At 52.0% G+C, this 18,975-nt stretch overlaps 2 protein-coding genes across 2 annotated transcripts; one reads left to right on the top strand and one right to left on the bottom strand.

Annotated features, from left to right (window-relative positions):
• The first annotated feature begins 2,472 nt into the window (after positions 1-2,472).
• On the top strand, positions 2,473-5,181 carry REP15 (RAB15 effector protein). Its single transcript, XM_069763031.1, has one exon. It carries the CDS (start codon positions 2,521-2,523, stop codon positions 3,238-3,240), a length of 720 nt encoding a protein of 239 aa, XP_069619132.1. The 5' UTR covers positions 2,473-2,520; the 3' UTR covers positions 3,241-5,181.
• Positions 5,182-5,499: 318 nt separating this feature from the next.
• Positions 5,500-18,906, bottom strand: CYB5R3 (cytochrome b5 reductase 3). Its single transcript, XM_069763030.1, has 9 exons — positions 18,758-18,906; positions 10,664-10,795; positions 10,513-10,585; positions 10,333-10,439; positions 7,644-7,773; positions 7,481-7,564; positions 7,178-7,263; positions 6,634-6,733; positions 5,500-6,121 (listed from the first exon to the last, which is right to left on the bottom strand). The coding sequence occupies exons 1-9, from the start codon at positions 18,776-18,778 to the stop codon at positions 5,949-5,951; spliced, it is 906 nt and encodes a 301-aa protein (XP_069619131.1). The 5' UTR covers positions 18,779-18,906; the 3' UTR covers positions 5,500-5,948.
• Between the last annotated feature and the right edge of the window lie 69 nt (positions 18,907-18,975).

Raw genomic sequence — 18,975 nt, 5'->3', positions numbered from 1 at the left:
GAGGCGTCTCTGCGGGTCTCTCCTATTTGCTGTACAGTCATCTACCGCTCTCTGTTATCAGCCACTTTTGATTATATCTCGATAAAAACATGAACATCCGGCATCACACACACTCTGCTGAAATACTCTGTGCTGCCAGGAACCTTTAACACTGTGACTTCTTACAAGATCCGCGTAGTCCCATCCTGAAATACTCTGTGCTCCTGTCCAGCAGGAAACACTAGAAAGCATTTTCTGACAGCATGGGGGTTTGCAATTAGTTGAAGAGGGGTGTCATTACTTTTGGGTGGGGGAGGAGCTTTGATATTATAACTTGTCGATTGCTATGGTCAAATGACATCAGCTCATCCGAGGTCTTGTGTGCACATTAACCCGATCCGTTCTGAAGTGGGCGTGTCGACTTTTGCAACCTACGGAACGTATCTAAAACCAACAAATGGAGCAACTTAACCAACGGTTCTGCTTGAAAACCCTGTTACCGTTTTGTGTATACAGCTCTTAGCCAGACCTATGAGCCTACATACTGACTGTTTCCAACCCTGTAACTCTTCCCTCTGCCTCATCCTGTCCCAAGTACAATTAGTTAGCTAATTTACATTCATTTACATCTGCCCGTCCAGTGAATTACATCCTAGGGGACTGAAAGAGTTAGCAGAGGAAATTGTAGAACCACTAGCCAGAATCTTTGAAAACTGGAGCACAGAAGTCCCAGAAGATTGGAGAAAGGCAAATGTTGTCCCTATCTTCAAAAAATGAAAGAAGACCAGGAAATTAAAGGCCAGTGAGCCTTACTTTTTATACCAGGAAATTACAGGTCAGTGAGCCTTACTTCTGTACCAGGAAATTACAGGTCAGTGAGCCTTACTTCTATACCAGGAAATTACAGGCCAGTGAGCCTTACTTCTATACCAGGAAATTACAGGCCAGTGAGCCTTACTTCTGTACCAGGAAAGATCTGTGAACACATTATTAAACAGCATGTATGCAAGTACTTGGATAAGAATACAGTAATTAACCAGAGCCAGCATGGGTTTGCAGTAAACAAGTCATGCCAGACTAGTCTAATTTTTTCTAGGGTGGAATCACTGACTTGGTGGATCAGGGAAATGTGGTAGATATAGTATATCTTGCCTTCAGCAAAGCTTTTGATAAAGTATCTCATACTATCCTTATTGAAAAACTGCGAAGTATGGTTGTGTGATAAGGCTACTGTTAGGTGAATTCATAACTGGCTCAGTGATCGTACTCAAAGACTGGTAATAAATGGTTGCATATCCAATTTGGAAGAGTGTTTCAAGTGGAGTACCACAATGCTCTGTCCTGGACCCAGTGTTGTTCAACATTTTTATAAATGATCTAGATAAGGGAACTGAATGTAAACTAATCAGATTTGCAGATGATGCAAAGCTAGGAGGAGTAGCTAACACTAGAGAAGACCGGATTCAGAAGCATCTAGATAAGCTTGAGCATTGGGCAGTGACTAATAGAATGGAATTTATCAGAAAAATGCAAGATTCTACATCAGGGCAAGAAAAACGAAAATTACTTCTAAAGAAATGGAGGAATAGAACTAAGCAACAGCACGTGTGAAAAAGACTTGGGTATACTAATAGATCACAGACTGCACATGAGTCAACAGTGTGATGCAGCAGTAAGAAAGGGAAACACAGTTCTAGGATGTATTAAGAGAAGCATAGAGTCTAGATCACGTGAAGTAATTCTCCCCCTCTACTCCTCGGTGAGGCCTCATCTGGAATACTGTGTCCAGTTCTGGGTACCACGTTCTAAAAAAAGAAGCAATGGAAGGAAAGGGAGCTTAGATTAGAGATTAGAAATAACTTTTTTGACAGTGAGGGCGATCAATGAGTGGAACATGCGGCCACGAGAGGTGGTGAGTTCTCCTTCAATGGAAGTCTTCACACAGAGGCTGGACAGACATCTGTCTGAGATGGTTTAGTGACTCCTGCATTGAACCTGGGGTCGGACACAAGGACCCCGGGGGTCCCTTCCAGCTCAAACATTCTAGGATTCTATGACGTAGCCGGCGGACAGAAGCCTTTAGTCGGTAACCATGGTAACACATGGAGCTGCATACATAAAACCGGTTGTTTGTTTTTGGACCAAGTATTCTTAAAGGTCATTTTGGAAACTTACACGTCTGCCCTCGCCCCTCAGAGAGGAAAGGGGCATCCATTAATTTAAAGTGACAGTTTTCACTTGTTAATTTAACTCCGGCTTGAAGGGAGAGAATGTATATTAGAAAGCATCAGCGCCCCCCTTGCCCTCAGGCTGCCTTTGGTATCGCATGCACACAAGTGAATGGGCCGGAGCTGCAGTTTCACACCAGTTTTCACAGCCTTCAGTTCACACTTTGCTCCGTTATGATATCCGCCCCTTTAATTTTCTCTGTGGGAAAGTTGTCGGTCTGGTTTCGGCAGGTGCGGCGGCAGCTGTCATCCCCGCCCACCATCGTCACCTGTCCCGCTGGCAGTGCACAGCTGCTCCTCAGATCTGACCGTCATGGGGCAGACGCCCTCCGGCCCCGTGATTGTCCCCCCATTGGAGAAGGCGGACATTGTGTGCGAGGTCTTCAGCCAGGGAGTGGTGCACGCCTCGCACAAGCTCCGCCACTACCTGGGATTCCAGGACCCTCACGGGACGCTGCATCCCACCACGGAGACCCTGACTGACATCTTCCTGGTGGACTTCATCACCTTCTGTGTGGAGAAGAGCGTGGAGGAGCGGATCCACACCAGCAAGATGACCGCGCAGCAGGCCGCGCTCTTCGGGGTGGACTGGATCTGGACGCTGCTGGGTCCCGACCGATCGATGCGGCTCCAGATCGCCGTCCAGGCGCTGCAGATGTCTGACTTCACCGACGATGGCCGAGGGGACACCGACACCGTCCACCTGGGGTCCCTGAAGGAGATCCGACTCACCGATTCCTACAAGGAGCGCAGCCGCTACGAGAAGCTGGAGGAGTTCTGCCGACTGGTCGGCCCAGACTGCCTGGGGCTCTTCATGGTGTTCGGATCAGCCGAGAAACCTAAGGACATTCGCGGGATCTTACTGGAGAGCGTCAGCAAGGAGAAGAAGAATGGCGCCCCCGGAGAGCGCGCCCTGAAGCAGTACATCCTGGACACCGACACCTTCCTGCCCACCCGCGACCTGCTGGACGCCTGTATCTCCAGGAGGAACGGCCAGAGGAACATCGGCAAAGTCTACATCAACTTCCTATAGTCACCGGGACTACAACCGCTCCGACCAATGCCGCAGCTGACAACCGCTCTGTCCGATGCCGCAGCTGACAACCGCTCTGTCCGATGCCGCAGCTGACAACTGCTCCGTCCAATGCCGCAGCTGACAACCGCTCTGTCCGATGCCGGAGCTGACAACCGCTCTGTCTGATGCCGGAACTGACAATTGCTCCGACCGAAGGCCACAGCTGACAACTGCTCTGTCCGATGCCACAGCTGACAACCGCTCTGTCCAATGCCGCAGCTGACAACCGCTCTGTCCGATGCCGGAGCTGACAACCGCTCTGTCTGATGCCGGAACTGACAATTGCTCCGACCGAAGGCCACAGCTGACAACTGCTCTGTCCGATGCCACAGCTGACAACCGCTCTGTCCGATGCCGCAGCTGACAACCGCTCTGTCCGATGCCGGAACTGACAACCACGCCATCTGATGCTTGAGCCGACGACCGCCCGACCGATGCTGCAGCTGACAACCGCTCTGTCTGATGCCGCAGCCGTCGACTGGTCAGTCCAAGGCCGACGACCGCCCCAACCGCGCCGCAGCCGACGATCGCCCCCCGACCAATGCCGCAGCTGACAACCGCTCTGATGCCGCAGCCAACAACAACTCCGTCCGATGAAGAGGCAGACTACTGCTCTGGCCGATGCCGCGGCTGATGACTGTCCTGTCCAATGCTGATGACCGGATTCCTGTGTCATCTACTTTGTGTTCCAGACAGATACATTGCAGCTAAATATCCAGCACAGGAAGATGTGCAGCTTCGCTCACAGAGGGTCGGACATACATTTATCTGCACGAAATGTCTGGGTATTAGCAAAGTATTGCACGCTGGGATTAACCTTATATCTGAGTTTTGCTATCTCAAGATACCCGCGGCCGCTATGCTTTACACACCCAGATATTGCTATAGCAGACATCCGGACACCCCTTCATTGCTGGAAGCATGCTGCGATTACTATCTTCTGACTGCAGACGGTCACTGGTGTGTATAGTAGCCAAACCTCAGGTCTTATCATGTATCTCTGCATAAAGGGAGCTCCCCCTAGTGGTGGCTGCAGACGGGATCTTATCATGTATCTCTGTATACAGGGAGCTCCCCCTAGTGGTGGCTGCAGACGGGATCTTGTCATGTATCTCTGTATACAGGGAGCTCCCCCTAGTGGTGGATGCAGACGGGATCTTATCATGTATCTCTGTATACAGGGAGCTCCTCCTAGTGGTGGCTGCAGACGGGATCTTATCATGTATCTCTGTATACAGGGAGCTCCCCCTAGTGGTGGCTGCAGACGGGATCTTATCATGTATCTCTGTATACAGGGAGCTCCCCCTAGTGCTGGCTGCAGACGGGATCTTGTCATGTATCTCTGTATACAGGGAGCTCCCCCTAGTGGTGGCTGCAGACGGGATCTCGTCATGTATCTCTGTATACAGGGAGCTCCCCCTAGTGGTGGCTGCAGACGGGATCTCGTCATGTATCTCTGTATACAGGGAGCTCCCCCTAGTGGTGGCTGCAGACAGGATCTTATCATGTATCTCTGTATACAGGGAGCCCCCCCCCTAGTGGTGGCTGCAGACAGGATCTTATCATGTATCTCTGTATACAGGGAGCTCCCCCTAGTGGTGGCTGCAGACTGGATCTTGTCATGTATCTCTGTATACAGGGAGCTCCCCCTAGTGGTGGCTGCAGCAATATAGACTCATGTAAGTATATCTAGGGAGGATTTGGAGCTTTGTATTAGTAAAGCAGCGGCTCTTCCAGGTTCGGTGCCTTTCTCACCTTGCGGTGCACACGGCTGCGTCACATGACTCCATTGTTCATTGTTGTGTCCGGTTACATTCTCACACTACTGTTTCTCTATTGTCACCATTACAGGAGCACAAATCACTGCTGTATATTATTAAAGGGACCTTTTTTAGCAAATTCTACTTCAGTGGTCTTAGCTCTAGGACCCCCTTGGCTTGTTTTTATTGCCAATTGTAATTCTTCCTTTCTCCTCTAGAGGCGCTGTAGGGAAACTGAACACTTGTAACCATCTATCCATAGATTACAGCTGATCACTGAACCCCTTTAATTTGGATGTGACCAAAATTCAAACTTTTTGTGCTTTACTTTTAAAGGGCCAGACACACAAAATATCTATCAGTGGAGAAACCCTTTATTAGTGCCCTCTAGTGGCTGAATATGGTACTGAGCACAGGAGATGATACCGGGGGAAATGTAATAATAAGGAGACGGAGATCAAAGTCTTTCCTGTATTGATGAAGAATAAAAAATACATTGTACACGGAAAGGTAACGAAGCGAAAAAAAGGGGGATAGCGCAGATAGGAGGGGTGCAAGAAGCAGATACAGGCACATTGTGACGAGAGCAGGACAACCCCCCGACGCGCGTCCACTTTCCTTAGTGTTGCATCGAATACTGTACACAATTGTAGAAGTAGGACTACAACTCCCAGCTGGCACTTTCATTTACACAAGTCCTAGTCAAATGCCGACTGAACCCCGAAACATCACCTACCTAGTACATAACACCCGCCCCTTTAAGACACCTCCCACCTATGGATACATAGCAGCCCCCAGCTGACGGCATCAGTCCGTGCACCAGTCAGAAGGATGCTGTAACGGAGGAGACGGTCCGCCGCACGCTCGGTCACACAACGGCTTCGCCTTTCCGGTAAAGCACGGCGTCTAGTAGGCAAATCTGCGGTCCTGGGGGTAGTTCAGCTTGTCCAGGCTGGGGTTGATGGCGTACTGGATCATGGGGGGTGGTCCGCACATCAGGATCAGCACGTCGTCCCCGGGCGGGGGCATAAAGGAGCGGATCATGTCCTCATTGACGAAGCCCTGGCTGTAATCCCAACCTGGAGGGACGAGATCATGAGAAATGGCAGACGGCGCCCCCTGGTGGCCACACAGGGGATCACAGCTTGTGGAGAAAAAAGGGAAAACTATAGAAAGCGACACCCAGATCTCTGCTGTCAGTGAGCGAGGACATCAAGCCTCGTCTGACCCCATCCATGAGAGGTAATGTAACAAACCCTCAGCTGTGTAACATCAGCAGCCCGGTCCAGAGGAGACACAGGAGCAAACCCTCAGCTGTGTAACAGCAGCAGCCCGGTCCAGAGGAGACACAGGAGCAAACCCTCAGCTGTGCGACACTGAAGGTTCACTCACTGACAGCAAGCAGAGATCTCATACATGGGGGGGAAAAAAAACAAATACATTGTATAGGAAAGTGTACGATAAACCTACACTGGCCCCGGCAGCTGAAAACTACAACTCCCAGCATGCCCTGATAGCCAGCAACTGGGGTGAGCATGCTGGGAGATGTAGTCCTGCAGTATCCGCAGCACAGGATGATGGAGGCTCTTACTTTCAGGGGCCCGATCCAGCGTGTACCACAGCTTGAATCTGCCCGGGTGGACGGTCCGGATCTCCTCCAGCTCGTCCCGCAGCAGGATGTCCTTCTCCGCCTGAAAGAAGCCAGAAAAGTGACCTACTCCAGTCACAGCCAGAGCTGCAGCTCAACCCGGAGAGGAGCTCTGGATGGAACTGGAAGGTAATACATGCATGATCGCCATCCTAAGGGTACGGAGCCAGAGACAGAGGGGATACAGAGACAGAGGGATACGGAGCCAGAGACAGAGGGGTACGGAGCCAGAGACAGAGGGGTACTGAGCCAGAGACAGAGGGGTACGGAGCCAGAGACAGAGGGGTACGGAGCCAGAGACAGAGGGGTACGGAGCCAGAGACAGAGGGGGCTGCATTGGGACATCCCACCTGCCAACAGCAGGACCCCTCATTAGTCACAGCAGCATCCTCCCCACCCCCACAATAGTCACTGCATCCCCCCACAAAGCACCAGACACCCCTCCACCAACCCCTCCTCCACCCTCATGGCTGCCGGTCATACAGACCTGATTAGCAAACAGCAGGTAGCAGACAGTGCGGTCGTCTTTGTCCTTCATGACGGCGCGGATGAGCTGCAGCATGGGGGTGATCCCTGCACAGGAGAAAAGCTGCCGATCATCATCCACCATTCAGGATCCCAGGGGGACGGTCAGTAAAAGTCTCCTAAAGCGGGGGCGGGGCACAGACTGACAGCCAATCACCATCCACCACACCGGGATGTATCTGCATAAGCCACACCCCCCCAAGGTCTGGTCTGAGAACTCTGCACATCAGAGGTCACATGATGAGAGTTGTCGGCCCCTTTATACCTGTGCCCCCGGCGATCATTCCCAGCTGCTGAACCTTCTTGGTGACGGGCGCAGTTTTCTTGTCAGGACGGATCTGGAACGTTCCTTAAAGAAACCAAGAGAAATTGTATCGCGATTGTCCCCTCGTGTGCGTCCCCTCCCCCGCCGGCCGCCAGGACATTACCCCTCCCGCTGTAGGTCAGCAGCCCGCTGGGCCCCCTGAAGTCGATGGTCTCCCCAATCTTCAGCGCTTCTAGATACTGAGACATTTTGCCGCCGTCTGGAAATTTGGGGTGTATGCCTTTAAAATAAATCTGAAAAAAAAACAACTCACATTAATGAGGCCGACAGGCTCCACCCCCGACAGGTCCCACACCCCCCCCGACAGGCTCCACCCCTGACAGGTCCCACCCCCCCCCGACAGGCTCCACCCCTGACAGGTCCCACACCCCCCCCGACAGGCTCCACCCCTGACAGGTCCCACCCCCCCCCCCGACAGGCTCCACCCCTGACAGGTCCCACCCCCCCCCCCCGACAGGCTCCACCCCTGACAGGTCCCACCCCCCCCCCCCCCCGACAGGCTCCACCCCTGACAGGTCCCACCCCCCCCCCCCGACAGGCTCCACCCCTGACAGGTCCCACACACCCCCCGACAGGCTCCACCCCTGACAGGTCCCACACACCCCCCGACAGGCTCCACCCCTGACAGGTCCCACCCCCCCGACAGGCTCCACCCCTGACAGGTCCCACGCCCCCCGACAGGCTCCACCCCTGACAGGTCCCACCCCCGACAGGCTCCACCCCTGACAGGTCTCACCCCCCGACAGGCTCCACCCCCGACAGGTCCCACGCCCCCCGACAGGCTCCACCCCTGACAGGTCCCACACCCCCCCCCCCCCGACAGGCTCCATCCCTGACAGGTTCCACCCCCAATAGGCTCCACCCCTGACAGGTCCCACCCCCGACAGGCTCCACCCCTGACAGGCTCCACCCCCGACAGGTCTCACCCCCCGACAGGCTCCACCCCCGACAGGTCTCACCCCCCGACAGGCTCCACCCCCGACAGGTCCCACCCCCCCGACCGGTCCCACCCACCCCCCGACAGGCTCCACCCCTGACAGGTCCCCCCCCCCCCCGACAGGCTCCACCCCTGACAGGTCCCACACCCCCCCCCCCCCGACAGGCTCCACCCCTGACAGGTCCCCCCCGACAGGCTCCACCCCTGACAGGTCCCACGCCCCCCCGACAGGCTCCACCCCTGACAGGTCCCACGTCCCCCCGACAGGCTCCACCCCTGACAGGTCCCACGCCCCCCCGACAGGCTCCACCCCTGACAGGTCCCACGCCCCCCCGACAGGCTCCACCCCTGACAGGTCCCACGCCCCCCCGACAGGCTCCACCCCTGACAGGTCCCACGCCCCCCCGACAGGCTCCACCCCTGACAGGTCCCACCCCCCCCCGACAGGCTCCACCCCTGACAGGTCCCACGCCCCCCCGACAGGCTCCACCCCTGACAGGTCCCACACACCCCCGACAGGCTCCACCTCTGACAGGTCCCACGCCCCCCCGACAGGCTCCACCCCTTACAGGTCCCACACCCCCCCGACAGGCTCCACCCCTGACAGGTCTCACCCCCCCCGACAGGCTCCACCCCTGACAGGTCTCACCCCCCGACAGGCTCCACCCCTGACAGGTCTCACCCCCCCGACAGGCTCCACCCCTGACAGGTCCCACGCCCCCCGACAGGCTCCACCCCTGACAGGTCCCACCCCTGACAGGTCCCACGCCCCCACACCCCCGACAGGTTCCACCCCCAATAGGCTCCACCCCTGACAGGTCCCACCCCCGACAGGCTCCACCCCTGACAGGTCCCACACCCCCCCCCCCCCGACAGGTTCCACCCTTAATAGGCTCCACCCCTGACAGGTCTCACCCCCCGACAGGTCTCACCCCCCGACAGGTCTCACCCCCCGACAGGTCTCACCCCCCGACAGGTCTCACCCCCCGACAGGTCTCACCCCCCGACAGGTCTCACCCCCCGACAGGTCTCACCCCCCGACAGGTCTCACCCCCCGACAGGTCTCACCCCCCGACAGGTCTCACCCCCCGACAGGTCTCACCCCCCGACAGGTCTCACCCCCCGACAGGCTCCACCCCTGAAAGGTCCCACCCCCCCCGACCGGTCCCACACACACCCCCCGACAGGCTCCACCCCTGACAGGTCCCACACCCAATAGGCTCCACCCCTGACAGGTCTCACCCCCCGACAGGTCTCACCCCCCGACAGGTCTCACCCCCCGACAGGTCTCACCCCCCGACAGGTCTCACCCCCCGACAGGTCTCACCCCCCGACAGGTCTCACCCCCCGACAGGTCTCACCCCCCGACAGGTCTCACCCCCCGACAGGTCTCACCCCCCGACAGGTCTCACCCCCCGACAGGTCTCACCCCCCGACAGGTCTCACCCCCCGACAGGCTCCACCCCTGAAAGGTCCCACCCCCCCCGACCGGTCCCACACACACCCCCCGACAGGCTCCACCCCTGACAGGTCCCACACCCCCCCGACAGGCTCCACCCCTGACAGGTCCCACCCCCCCACAGGCTCCACCCCCCTGACAGGTCCCACACACACACACCCCCGACAGGCTCCACCCCTGACAGGTCCCACACACACCCCTGACAGGCTCCACCCCTGACAGGTCCCACACACACCCCCCCCGACAGGCTCCACCCCTGACAGGTCCCACACACACCCCCGACAGGCTCCACCCCCGACAGGTCCCACCCACCCCAACAGGCTCCACCCCCGACAGGTCCCACCCACCCCAACAGGCTCCACCCCCCGACAGGCTCCGCCCCTGCAGCACCCGCACCTTCACCACCAGGTCCACGTAGCCCTTCTCATCGTCGCTGGACACCGGAGTGTAGGGGCGGACAACCAGGTTCCCGTCCACCCGAGCCGACAGGTAGATGTGCTGCCCTGAAAGAAACGACAGAAGTCGCCAAACCGACATATTAACCCCCGAGTGACCGAGACATCGCCTCATCCTTACCGATGGGGAGACCCAGGATGTGTTCAGGAGAAGGCAGCGCAAAGCGGAAGCGGCGGGTGTCATGGCTGATGACCTGAGGGCAGAGATAAAGATGGAGCCAATTCTTGTCCCGTTCACCCCGATCATGTGACCGGCGGCATCAGGAACTCACCTCCTTATCGATGAGCCGCAGCGGGTATTTCACATCCGCGCTCTCCAAGGTGATGGCCGGAGGCGGCTTCCCGAAAAGTCTCCTGAAGATCGCAAAGACGATGTAGAAAGGATAAGTGACGACGCGACCCAACTGCAAGAGAGCGGCAGCGTTAACCGAGCAACAGGCAGAACCGACAAGAAAACTGCAGAACTACGAGAGCAGAAACACCCAAAGTACAAGAGCCATCACATAGTATTATACTTCAGAGCTGCACTCACTGTGTACATACATTATATTACTGATCCTGAGTTACATCCTGTATTATACCCCAGAGCTGCACTCACTATTCTGCTGGTGCAGTCACTGTGTACATACATTACATTACTGATCCTGAGTTACATCCTGTATTATACCCCAGAGCTGCACTCACTATTCTGCTGGTGCAGTCACTGTGTACATACATTACATTACTGATCCTGAGTTACCTCCTGTATTATACTCCAGAGCTGCACTCACTATTCTGCAGTGGATATACACATCTCAATAAAATAAAGGGAACACTAAAATCCTACTTCCTAGATATCACTGAATGAAATATTCCAGATGTAAATCTTTATTCATTACATAGTGGAATGTGTTGAGAAAAATAAAACCTAAAAATGATCAATGTAAATCACAACTAATATCCCACGGAGGTCTGGAGTTGGAATGATGCTCAAAATCAAAGTGGAAAATGAAGTTACAGGCTGATCCAACTTCAGTGGAAATGCCTCAAGACAAGGAAATGATGCTCAGTAGTGTGTGTGGCCTCCACGTGCCTGTGTATGATCACCATACAATGCCTGGACATGCTCCTGATGAGGTGGCGGATAGTCTCCTGAGGGATCTCCTCTCAGACCTGGACTAAAGCATCAGCCAACTCCTGGACAGTCTGTGGTGCACCGTGACGCTGGTGGATGGAGCGAGACATGATGTCCCAGATGTGTTCATTCAGATTCAGGTCTGGGGAACGGGCAGCCAGTCCATAGCTTCAATGCCTTCATCTTGCAGGAACTGCTGACATACTCCAGCCACATGAGGTCTGGCATTGTCCTGCATTAGGAGGAACCCAGGGCCGACCGCACCATCATATGGTCTCACAAGAAGCCTGAGGATCCCATCTCGGTACCTAATGGCAGTCAGGCTACCTCTGGCGAGCACATGGGGGGCTGTGCGGCCCTCCAAAGAAATGCCTCCCCACACCATTACTGACCCACTGCCAAACCGGTCACTGAAGGATATTGCAGGCAGCAGATCGCTCTCCACGGCGTCTCCAGACTCTGTCACGTCTGTCACATGTGCTCAGTGTGAACCTGCTCTCATCTGTGAAGAGCACAGGGCGCCAGTGGTGAATTTGCCAATCGTGGTGTTCTGTGGCAGATGCCAAGCGTCCTGCACGGTGTCGGGCTGTGAGCACAACCCCCATCTGTGGTCATCGGGCACACAGACCATCCTCATGGAGACGGTTCCTAACCGTTTGTGCAGACACATGCACATTTGTGGCCTGCTGGAGGTCATTTTGCAGAGCTCTGGCAGTGCTCCTCCTGTTCCTCCTTGCACAGAGGCGGAGGTAGCGGTCCTGCTGCTGGGTTGTTGCCCTCCTACAGCACCCCCAACATCTCCTGATAGCGCCTCCAGCCTGTGGACACTACGCTGACAAACGCAGCAAACCTTCTTGCCACAGCTCGCATTGATGTGCCATCCTGGATGAGCTGCACTACCTGAGGCACTTGTGTGGGTTGTAGAGTCCCTCTCATGCTACCACGAGTGTGAAAGCACAACCAACATTCAAAAGTGACCAAAACATCAGCCAGAAAGCATTGGTACTGAGATGTGGTCTGTGGTCCCCACCGGCAGAACTGCTCCTTTATTGAGGGTGTCTTGATAATTGCCAATAATTTCCATCTGTTGTCTATTCCATTTGCACAACAGCAGGTGAGATTGATTGTCAGCAGTGTTACTTCCTAAGTGGACAGTTTGATTTCACAGAAGTTTGATTTACTTGGAGTTATATTCTGTTGTTTGAGTGTTCACTTTATTTTTTGGAGCAGTGTATTTTAGGATCTGTCCGCCCCGTATTTTGTCTCACTTGTGTGACTCAGCACAGACTTCCCGTCCCCTGACTTTTTACATTCTTCAGTCAGGGCCGTGACTATGTGGAAACCATGAGCTGCTGCTCTCTGCGAGCAGTGGGGGCCGCTCGGCCTCCTCTGCAATATACAGGAAAGGTCACAATCACAAGTTTCCTCCAGTTGTTGGATGGTCAAGACTTTCCTGAACGTCTCCTGCCATTAACTGAAAATACCTTCTACAATGGAGACTGAAGAAATACAGAATTACCAGCAAAGTGAGCAGCCACCACTAGAGGGAGCTAGCTGCTTCTATTGACCACTACAGGAGCTGTATGTAGTGAGCTCCCTCTAGTGGTGGCTGTATAATCTGTATGTAGTGAGCTCCCTCTAGTGGTGACTGTATAATCTGTATGTAGTGAGCTCCCTCTAGTGGTAGCTGTATAATCTGTATGTAGTGAGCTCCCTCTAGTGGTGGCTGTATAATCTGTATGTTGTAAGCTCCCTCTAGTGGTGGCTGTATACTCTGTATGTAGTGAGCTCCCTCTAGTGGTGGCTGTATATATAAATCTGTATGTAGTGAGCTCCCTCTAGTGGTGGCTGTATAAATCTGTATGTAGTGAGCTCCCTCTAGTGGTGGCTGTATATATAAATCTGTATGTAGTGAGCTCCCTCTAGTGGAGGCTGTATAAATCTGTATGTAATGAGCTCCCTCTAGTGGTGGCTGTATAAATCTGTATGTAACGAGCTCCCTCTAGTGGAGGCTGTATAAATCTGTATGTAATGAGCTCCCTCTAGTGGTGGCTGTATAAATCTGTATGTAACGAGCTCCCTCTAGTGGTGACTGTATAAATCTGTATGTAGTGAGCTCCCTCTAGTGGTGGCTGTATAAATCTATGTGGTGAGCTCCCTCTAGTGGTGACTGTATAAATCTATGTGGTGAGCTCCCTCTAGTGGTGGCTGTATATATAAATCTGTATGTGGTGAGCTCCCTCTAGTGGTGGCTGTATAAATCTGTATGTAGTGAGCTCCCTCTAGTGGTGACTGTATAATCTGTATGTAGTGAGCTCCATCTAGTGGTGGCTGTATATATAAATCTGTATGTAATGAGCTCCCTCTAGTGGTGGCTGTATAAATCTGTATGTAGTGAGCTCCCTCTAGTGGTGACTGTATAAATCTGTATGTAGTGAGCTCCCTCTAGTGGTGGCTGTATAATCTGTATGTAGTGAGCTCCCTCTAGTGGTGGCTGTATATATAAATCTGTATGTAGTGAGCTCCCTCTAGTGGTGGCTGTATATATAAATCTCTATGTACTGAGCTCCCTCTAGTGGTGGCTGTATAAATCTGTATGTAGTGAGCTCCCTCTAGTGGTGGCTATATAAATCTCTATGTACTGAGCTCCCTCTAGTGGTGGCTGTATAAATCTGTATGTAGTGAGCTCCCTCTAGTGGTGGCTGTATAATCTGTATGTAGTGAGCTCCCTCTAGTGGTGGCTGTATAAATCTGTATGTAGTGAGCTCCCTCTAGTGGTGGCTGTATATATAAATCTGTATGTAGTGAGCTCCCTCTAGTGGTGGCTGTATAATCTGTATGTAGTGAGCTCCCTCTAGTGGTGGCTGTATAATCTGTATGTAGTGAGCTCCCTCTAGTGGTGGCTGTATAATCTGCATGTAGTGAGCTCCCTCTAGTGGTGGCTGTATATATAAATCTGTATGTAGTGAACTCCCTCTAGTGGTGACTGTATATATAAATCTGTATGTAATGAGCTCCCTCTAGTGGTGACTGTATATATAAATCTGTATGTAGTGAGCTCCCTCTAGTGGTGGCTGTATAATCTGTATGTAGTGAGCTCCCTCTAGTGGTGGCTGTATAAATCTGTATGTAGTGAGCTCCCTCTAGTGGTGACTGTATATATAAATCTGTATGTGGTGAGCTCCCTCTAGTGGTGGCTGTATAAATCTGTATGTAGTGAGCTCCCTCTAGTGGTGACTGTATAATCTGTATGTAGTGAGCTCCCTCTAGTGGTGGCTGTATAATCTGTATGTAGTGAGCTCCCTCTAGTGGTGACTGTATAAATCTGTATGTAGTGAGCTCCCTCTAGTGGTGACTGTATAATCTGTATGTAGTGAGCTCCCTCTAGTGGTGGCTGTATATATAAATCTGTATGTAGTGAGCTCCCTCTAGTGGTGGCTGTATATATAAATCTGTATGTAGTGAGCTCCCTCTAGTGGTGGCTGTATAATCTGCATGTAGTGAGCTCCCTCTAGTGGTGGCTGTATATATAAATCTGTATGTAGTGAGCTCCCTCTAGTGGTGGCTGTATATATAAATCTGTATGTAGTGAGCTCCCTCTAGTGGTGGCTGTATATATAAATCTGTATGTAGTGAGCTCCCTCTAGTGGTGGCTGTATAATCTGCATGTAGTGAGCTCCCTCTAGTGGTGGCTGTATATATAAATCTGTATGTAGTGAGCTCCCTCTAGTGGTGGCTGTATATATAAATCTGTATGTAGTGAGCTCCCTCTAGTGGTGGCTGTATAATCTGCATGTAGTGAGCTCCCTCTAGTGGTGACTGTATATATAAATCTGTATGTAGTGAGCTCCCTCTAGTGGTGACTGTATATATAAATCTGTATGTGGTGAGCTCCCTCTAGTGGTGGCTGTATAAATCTGTATGTAGTGAGCTCCCTCTAGTGGTGGCTGTATAATCTGTATGTAGTGAGCTCCCTCTAGTGGTGGCTGTATAAATCTGTATGTAGTGAGCTCCCTCTAGTGGTGGCTGTATATATAAATCTGTATGTAGTGAGCTCCCTCTAGTGGTGGCTGTATAAATCTGTATGTAGTGAGCTCCCTCTAGTGGTGGCTGTATAATCTGTATGTAGTGAGCTCCCTCTAGTGGTGGCTGTATAAATCTGTATGTAGTGAGCTCCCTCTAGTGGTGGCTGTATATATAAATCTGTATGTAGTGAGCTCCCTCTAGTGGTGGCTGTATAATCTGTATGTAGTGAGCTCCCTCTAGTGGTGGCTGTATAATCTGCATGTAGTGAGCTCCCTCTAGTGGTGGCTGTATATATAAATCTGTATGTAGTGAACTCCCTCTAGTGGTGACTGTATATATAAATCTGTATGTAATGAGCTCCCTCTAGTGGTGACTGTATATATAAATCTGTATGTAGTGAGCTCCCTCTAGTGGTGGCTGTATAATCTGTATGTAGTGAGCTCCCTCTAGTGGTGGCTGTATAAATCTGTATGTAGTGAGCTCCCTCTAGTGGTGACTGTATATATAAATCTGTATGTGGTGAGCTCCCTCTAGTGGTGGCTGTATAAATCTGTATGTAGTGAGCTCCCTCTAGTGGTGACTGTATAATCTGTATGTAGTGAGCTCCATCTAGTGGTGGCTGTATAATCTGTATGTAGTGAGCTCCCTCTAGTGGTGACTGTATAAATCTGTATGTAGTGAGCTCCCTCTAGTGGTGACTGTATAATCTGTATGTAGTGAGCTCCCTCTAGTGGTGGCTGTATATATAAATCTGTATGTAGTGAGCTCCCTCTAGTGGTGGCTGTATATATAAATCTGTATGTAGTGAGCTCCCTCTAGTGGTGGCTGTATAATCTGCATGTAGTGAGCTCCCTCTAGTGGTGGCTGTATATATAAATCTGTATGTAGTGAGCTCCCTCTAGTGGTGGCTGTATATATAAATCTGTATGTAGTGAGCTCCCTCTAGTGGTGGCTGTATATATAAATCTGTATGTAGTGAGCTCCCTCTAGTGGTGGCTGTATAATCTGCATGTAGTGAGCTCCCTCTAGTGGTGGCTGTATATATAAATCTGTATGTAGTGAGCTCCCTCTAGTGGTGGCTGTATATATAAATCTGTATGTAGTGAGCTCCCTCTAGTGGTGGCTGTATAATCTGCATGTAGTGAGCTCCCTCTAGTGGTGACTGTATATATAAATCTGTATGTAGTGAACTCCCTCTAGTGGTGACTGTATATATAAATCTGTATGTAGTGAGCTCCCTCTAGTGGTGGCTGTATATATAAATCTGTATGTAGTGAGCTCCCTCTAGTGGTGGCTGTATATATAAATCTGTATGTAGTGAGCTCCCTCTAGTGGTGGCTGTATATATAAATCTGTATGTAGTGAGCTCCCTCTAGTGGTGGCTGTATAATCTGCATGTAGTGAGCTCCCTCTAGTGGTGACTGTATATATAAATCTGTATGTGGTGAGCTCCCTCTAGTGGTGGCTGTATAAATCTGTATGTAGTGAGCTCCCTCTAGTGGTGGCTGTATATATAAATCTGTATGTAGTGAGCTCCCTCTAGTGGTGGCTGTATATATAAATCTGTATGTAGTGAACTCCCTCTAGTGGTGACTGTATATATAAATCTGTATGTAGTGAGCTCCCTCTAGTGGTGGCTGTATATATAAATCTGTATGTAGTGAGCTCCCTCTAGTGGTGGCTGTATATATAAATCTGTATGTAGTGAGCTCCCTCTAGTGGTGACTGTATATATAAATCTGTATGTAGTGAGCTCCCTCTAGTGGTGGCTGTATAACTCTGTATGTAGTGAGCTCCCTCTAGTGGTGGCTGTATAATCTGCATGTAGTGAGCTCCCTCTAGTGGTGGCTGTATATATAAATCTGTATGTAGTGAGCTCCCTCTAGTGGTGGCTGTATATATAAATCTGTATGTAGTGAGCTCCCTCTAGTGGTGGCTGTATAATCTGTATGTAGTGAGCTCCCTCTAGTGGTGACTGTATATATAAATCTGTATGTAGTGAGCTCCCTCTAGTGGTGGCTGTATAATCTGTATGTAGTGAGCTCCCTCTAGTGGTGGCTGTATATATAAATCTGTATGTAGTGAGCTCCCTCTAGTGGTGGCTGTATAATCTGTATGTAGTGAGCTCCCTCTAGTGGTGACTGTATATATAAATCTGTATGTAGTGAGCTCCCTCTAGTGGTGGCTGTATATATAAATCTGTATGTAGTGAGCTCCCTCTAGTGGTGGCTGTATAATCTGTATGTAGTGAGCTCCCTCTAGTGGTGACTGTATATATAAATCTGTATGTAGTGAGCTCCCTCTAGTGGTGACTGTATATATAAATCTGTATGTAGTGAGCTCCCTCTAGTGGTGGCTGTATATATAAATCTGTATGTAGTGAGCTCCCTCTAGTGGTGGCTGTATATATAAATCTGTATGTAGTGAGCTCCCTCTAGTGGTGACTGTATAATCTGTATGTAGTGAGCTCCCTCTAGTGGTGGCTGTATATATAAATCTGTATGTAGTGAGCTCCCTCTAGTGGTGGCTGTATATATAAATCTGTATGTAGTGAGCTCCCCCTAGTGGTGGCTGTATAATCTGTATGTAGTGAGCTCCCTCTAGTGGTGGCTGTATATATATATAAATCTGTATGTAGTGAGCTCCTTCTAGTGGTGGCTGTATAATCTGTATGTAGTGAGCTCCCTCTAGTGGTGACTGTATAATCTGTATGTAGTGAGCTCCCTCTAGTGGTGGCTGTATATATATATAAATCTGTATGTAGTGAGCTCCCTCTAGTGGTGACTGTATATATAAATCTGTATGTAGCGACCTCCCGCACAGGACAGAGGGGGACAGGGGGGGGGGAGCCCCGCACAGGACAGAGGGGGCACACACTGTACATGCAGAATTTAAATGCTGGGCCAATTTAGACAAAGGGGTGTGGTCCGGGGCAGGAGAGGTCACCACAGGTCAGGGCCGCCCACTGGGTCCTTATGCCTCATTAGCATATTACGCACACGGTCGGGGCCTGCACACACCCCCCCTCTCCCGACCACCTCCAAGGTCACATGACCCCAACACTGGGGGCTACACCAGGACCCCCACCCTCGTGTGCCCGATCTGGGCCGTGGACTGTAAGCGCTAAGGCCAGGGGTGGGCGCGGCTGCTGCAGAGCCTCTTGAGCCCAGCCTGCAGACAGACAGCGCAGCGGTCACACCCCTCCAGGCCCCGGGTCCCCGCTCACCGTGCTGATGTGCGCCCCCATGTGGCCGGTGACTGAGCGGCGCCGACTCCAGGAAAGATGCGAAAATACAACTGAGCGTTCTAAAGCAGAACTCGGCCGAGATGTCAGTCTGGCCCCGCCCGCCGAGCCCTGATTGGCTCAGTGCGCTGCCAATCATAATCCTCGCTCTGCGCTGTCACCGCCAAACTCCTCCTCCTAGCCGCGCAGTGATTGGCTCT

Source organism: Ranitomeya imitator, chromosome 4 (assembly GCF_032444005.1).
Source record: "Ranitomeya imitator isolate aRanImi1 chromosome 4, aRanImi1.pri, whole genome shotgun sequence".
Classification (NCBI taxonomy): Eukaryota; Metazoa; Chordata; class Amphibia; order Anura; family Dendrobatidae; genus Ranitomeya; species Ranitomeya imitator.
This window is presented reverse-complemented; position numbering and strand designations above follow the sequence as displayed.

Excerpts from the sequence above, each read along its gene's own strand:
- REP15 (XM_069763031.1), top strand. The coding sequence starts at position 2,521 with ATGGGGCAGACGCCCTCCGGCCCCGTGATTGTCCCCCCATTGGAGAAG.
- CYB5R3 (XM_069763030.1), bottom strand. The coding sequence starts at position 18,778 with ATGGGGGCGCACATCAGCACG. Across the intron at positions 10,796-18,757 it reads TGGGGGCGCACATCAGCACG|TTGGGTCGCGTCGTCACTTA; the intron begins GTGAGCGGGGAC and ends GCTCTCTTGCAG. Across the intron at positions 7,264-7,480 it reads AATGATCGCCGGGGGCACAG|GGATCACCCCCATGCTGCAG; the intron begins GTATAAAGGGGC and ends TCTCCTGTGCAG.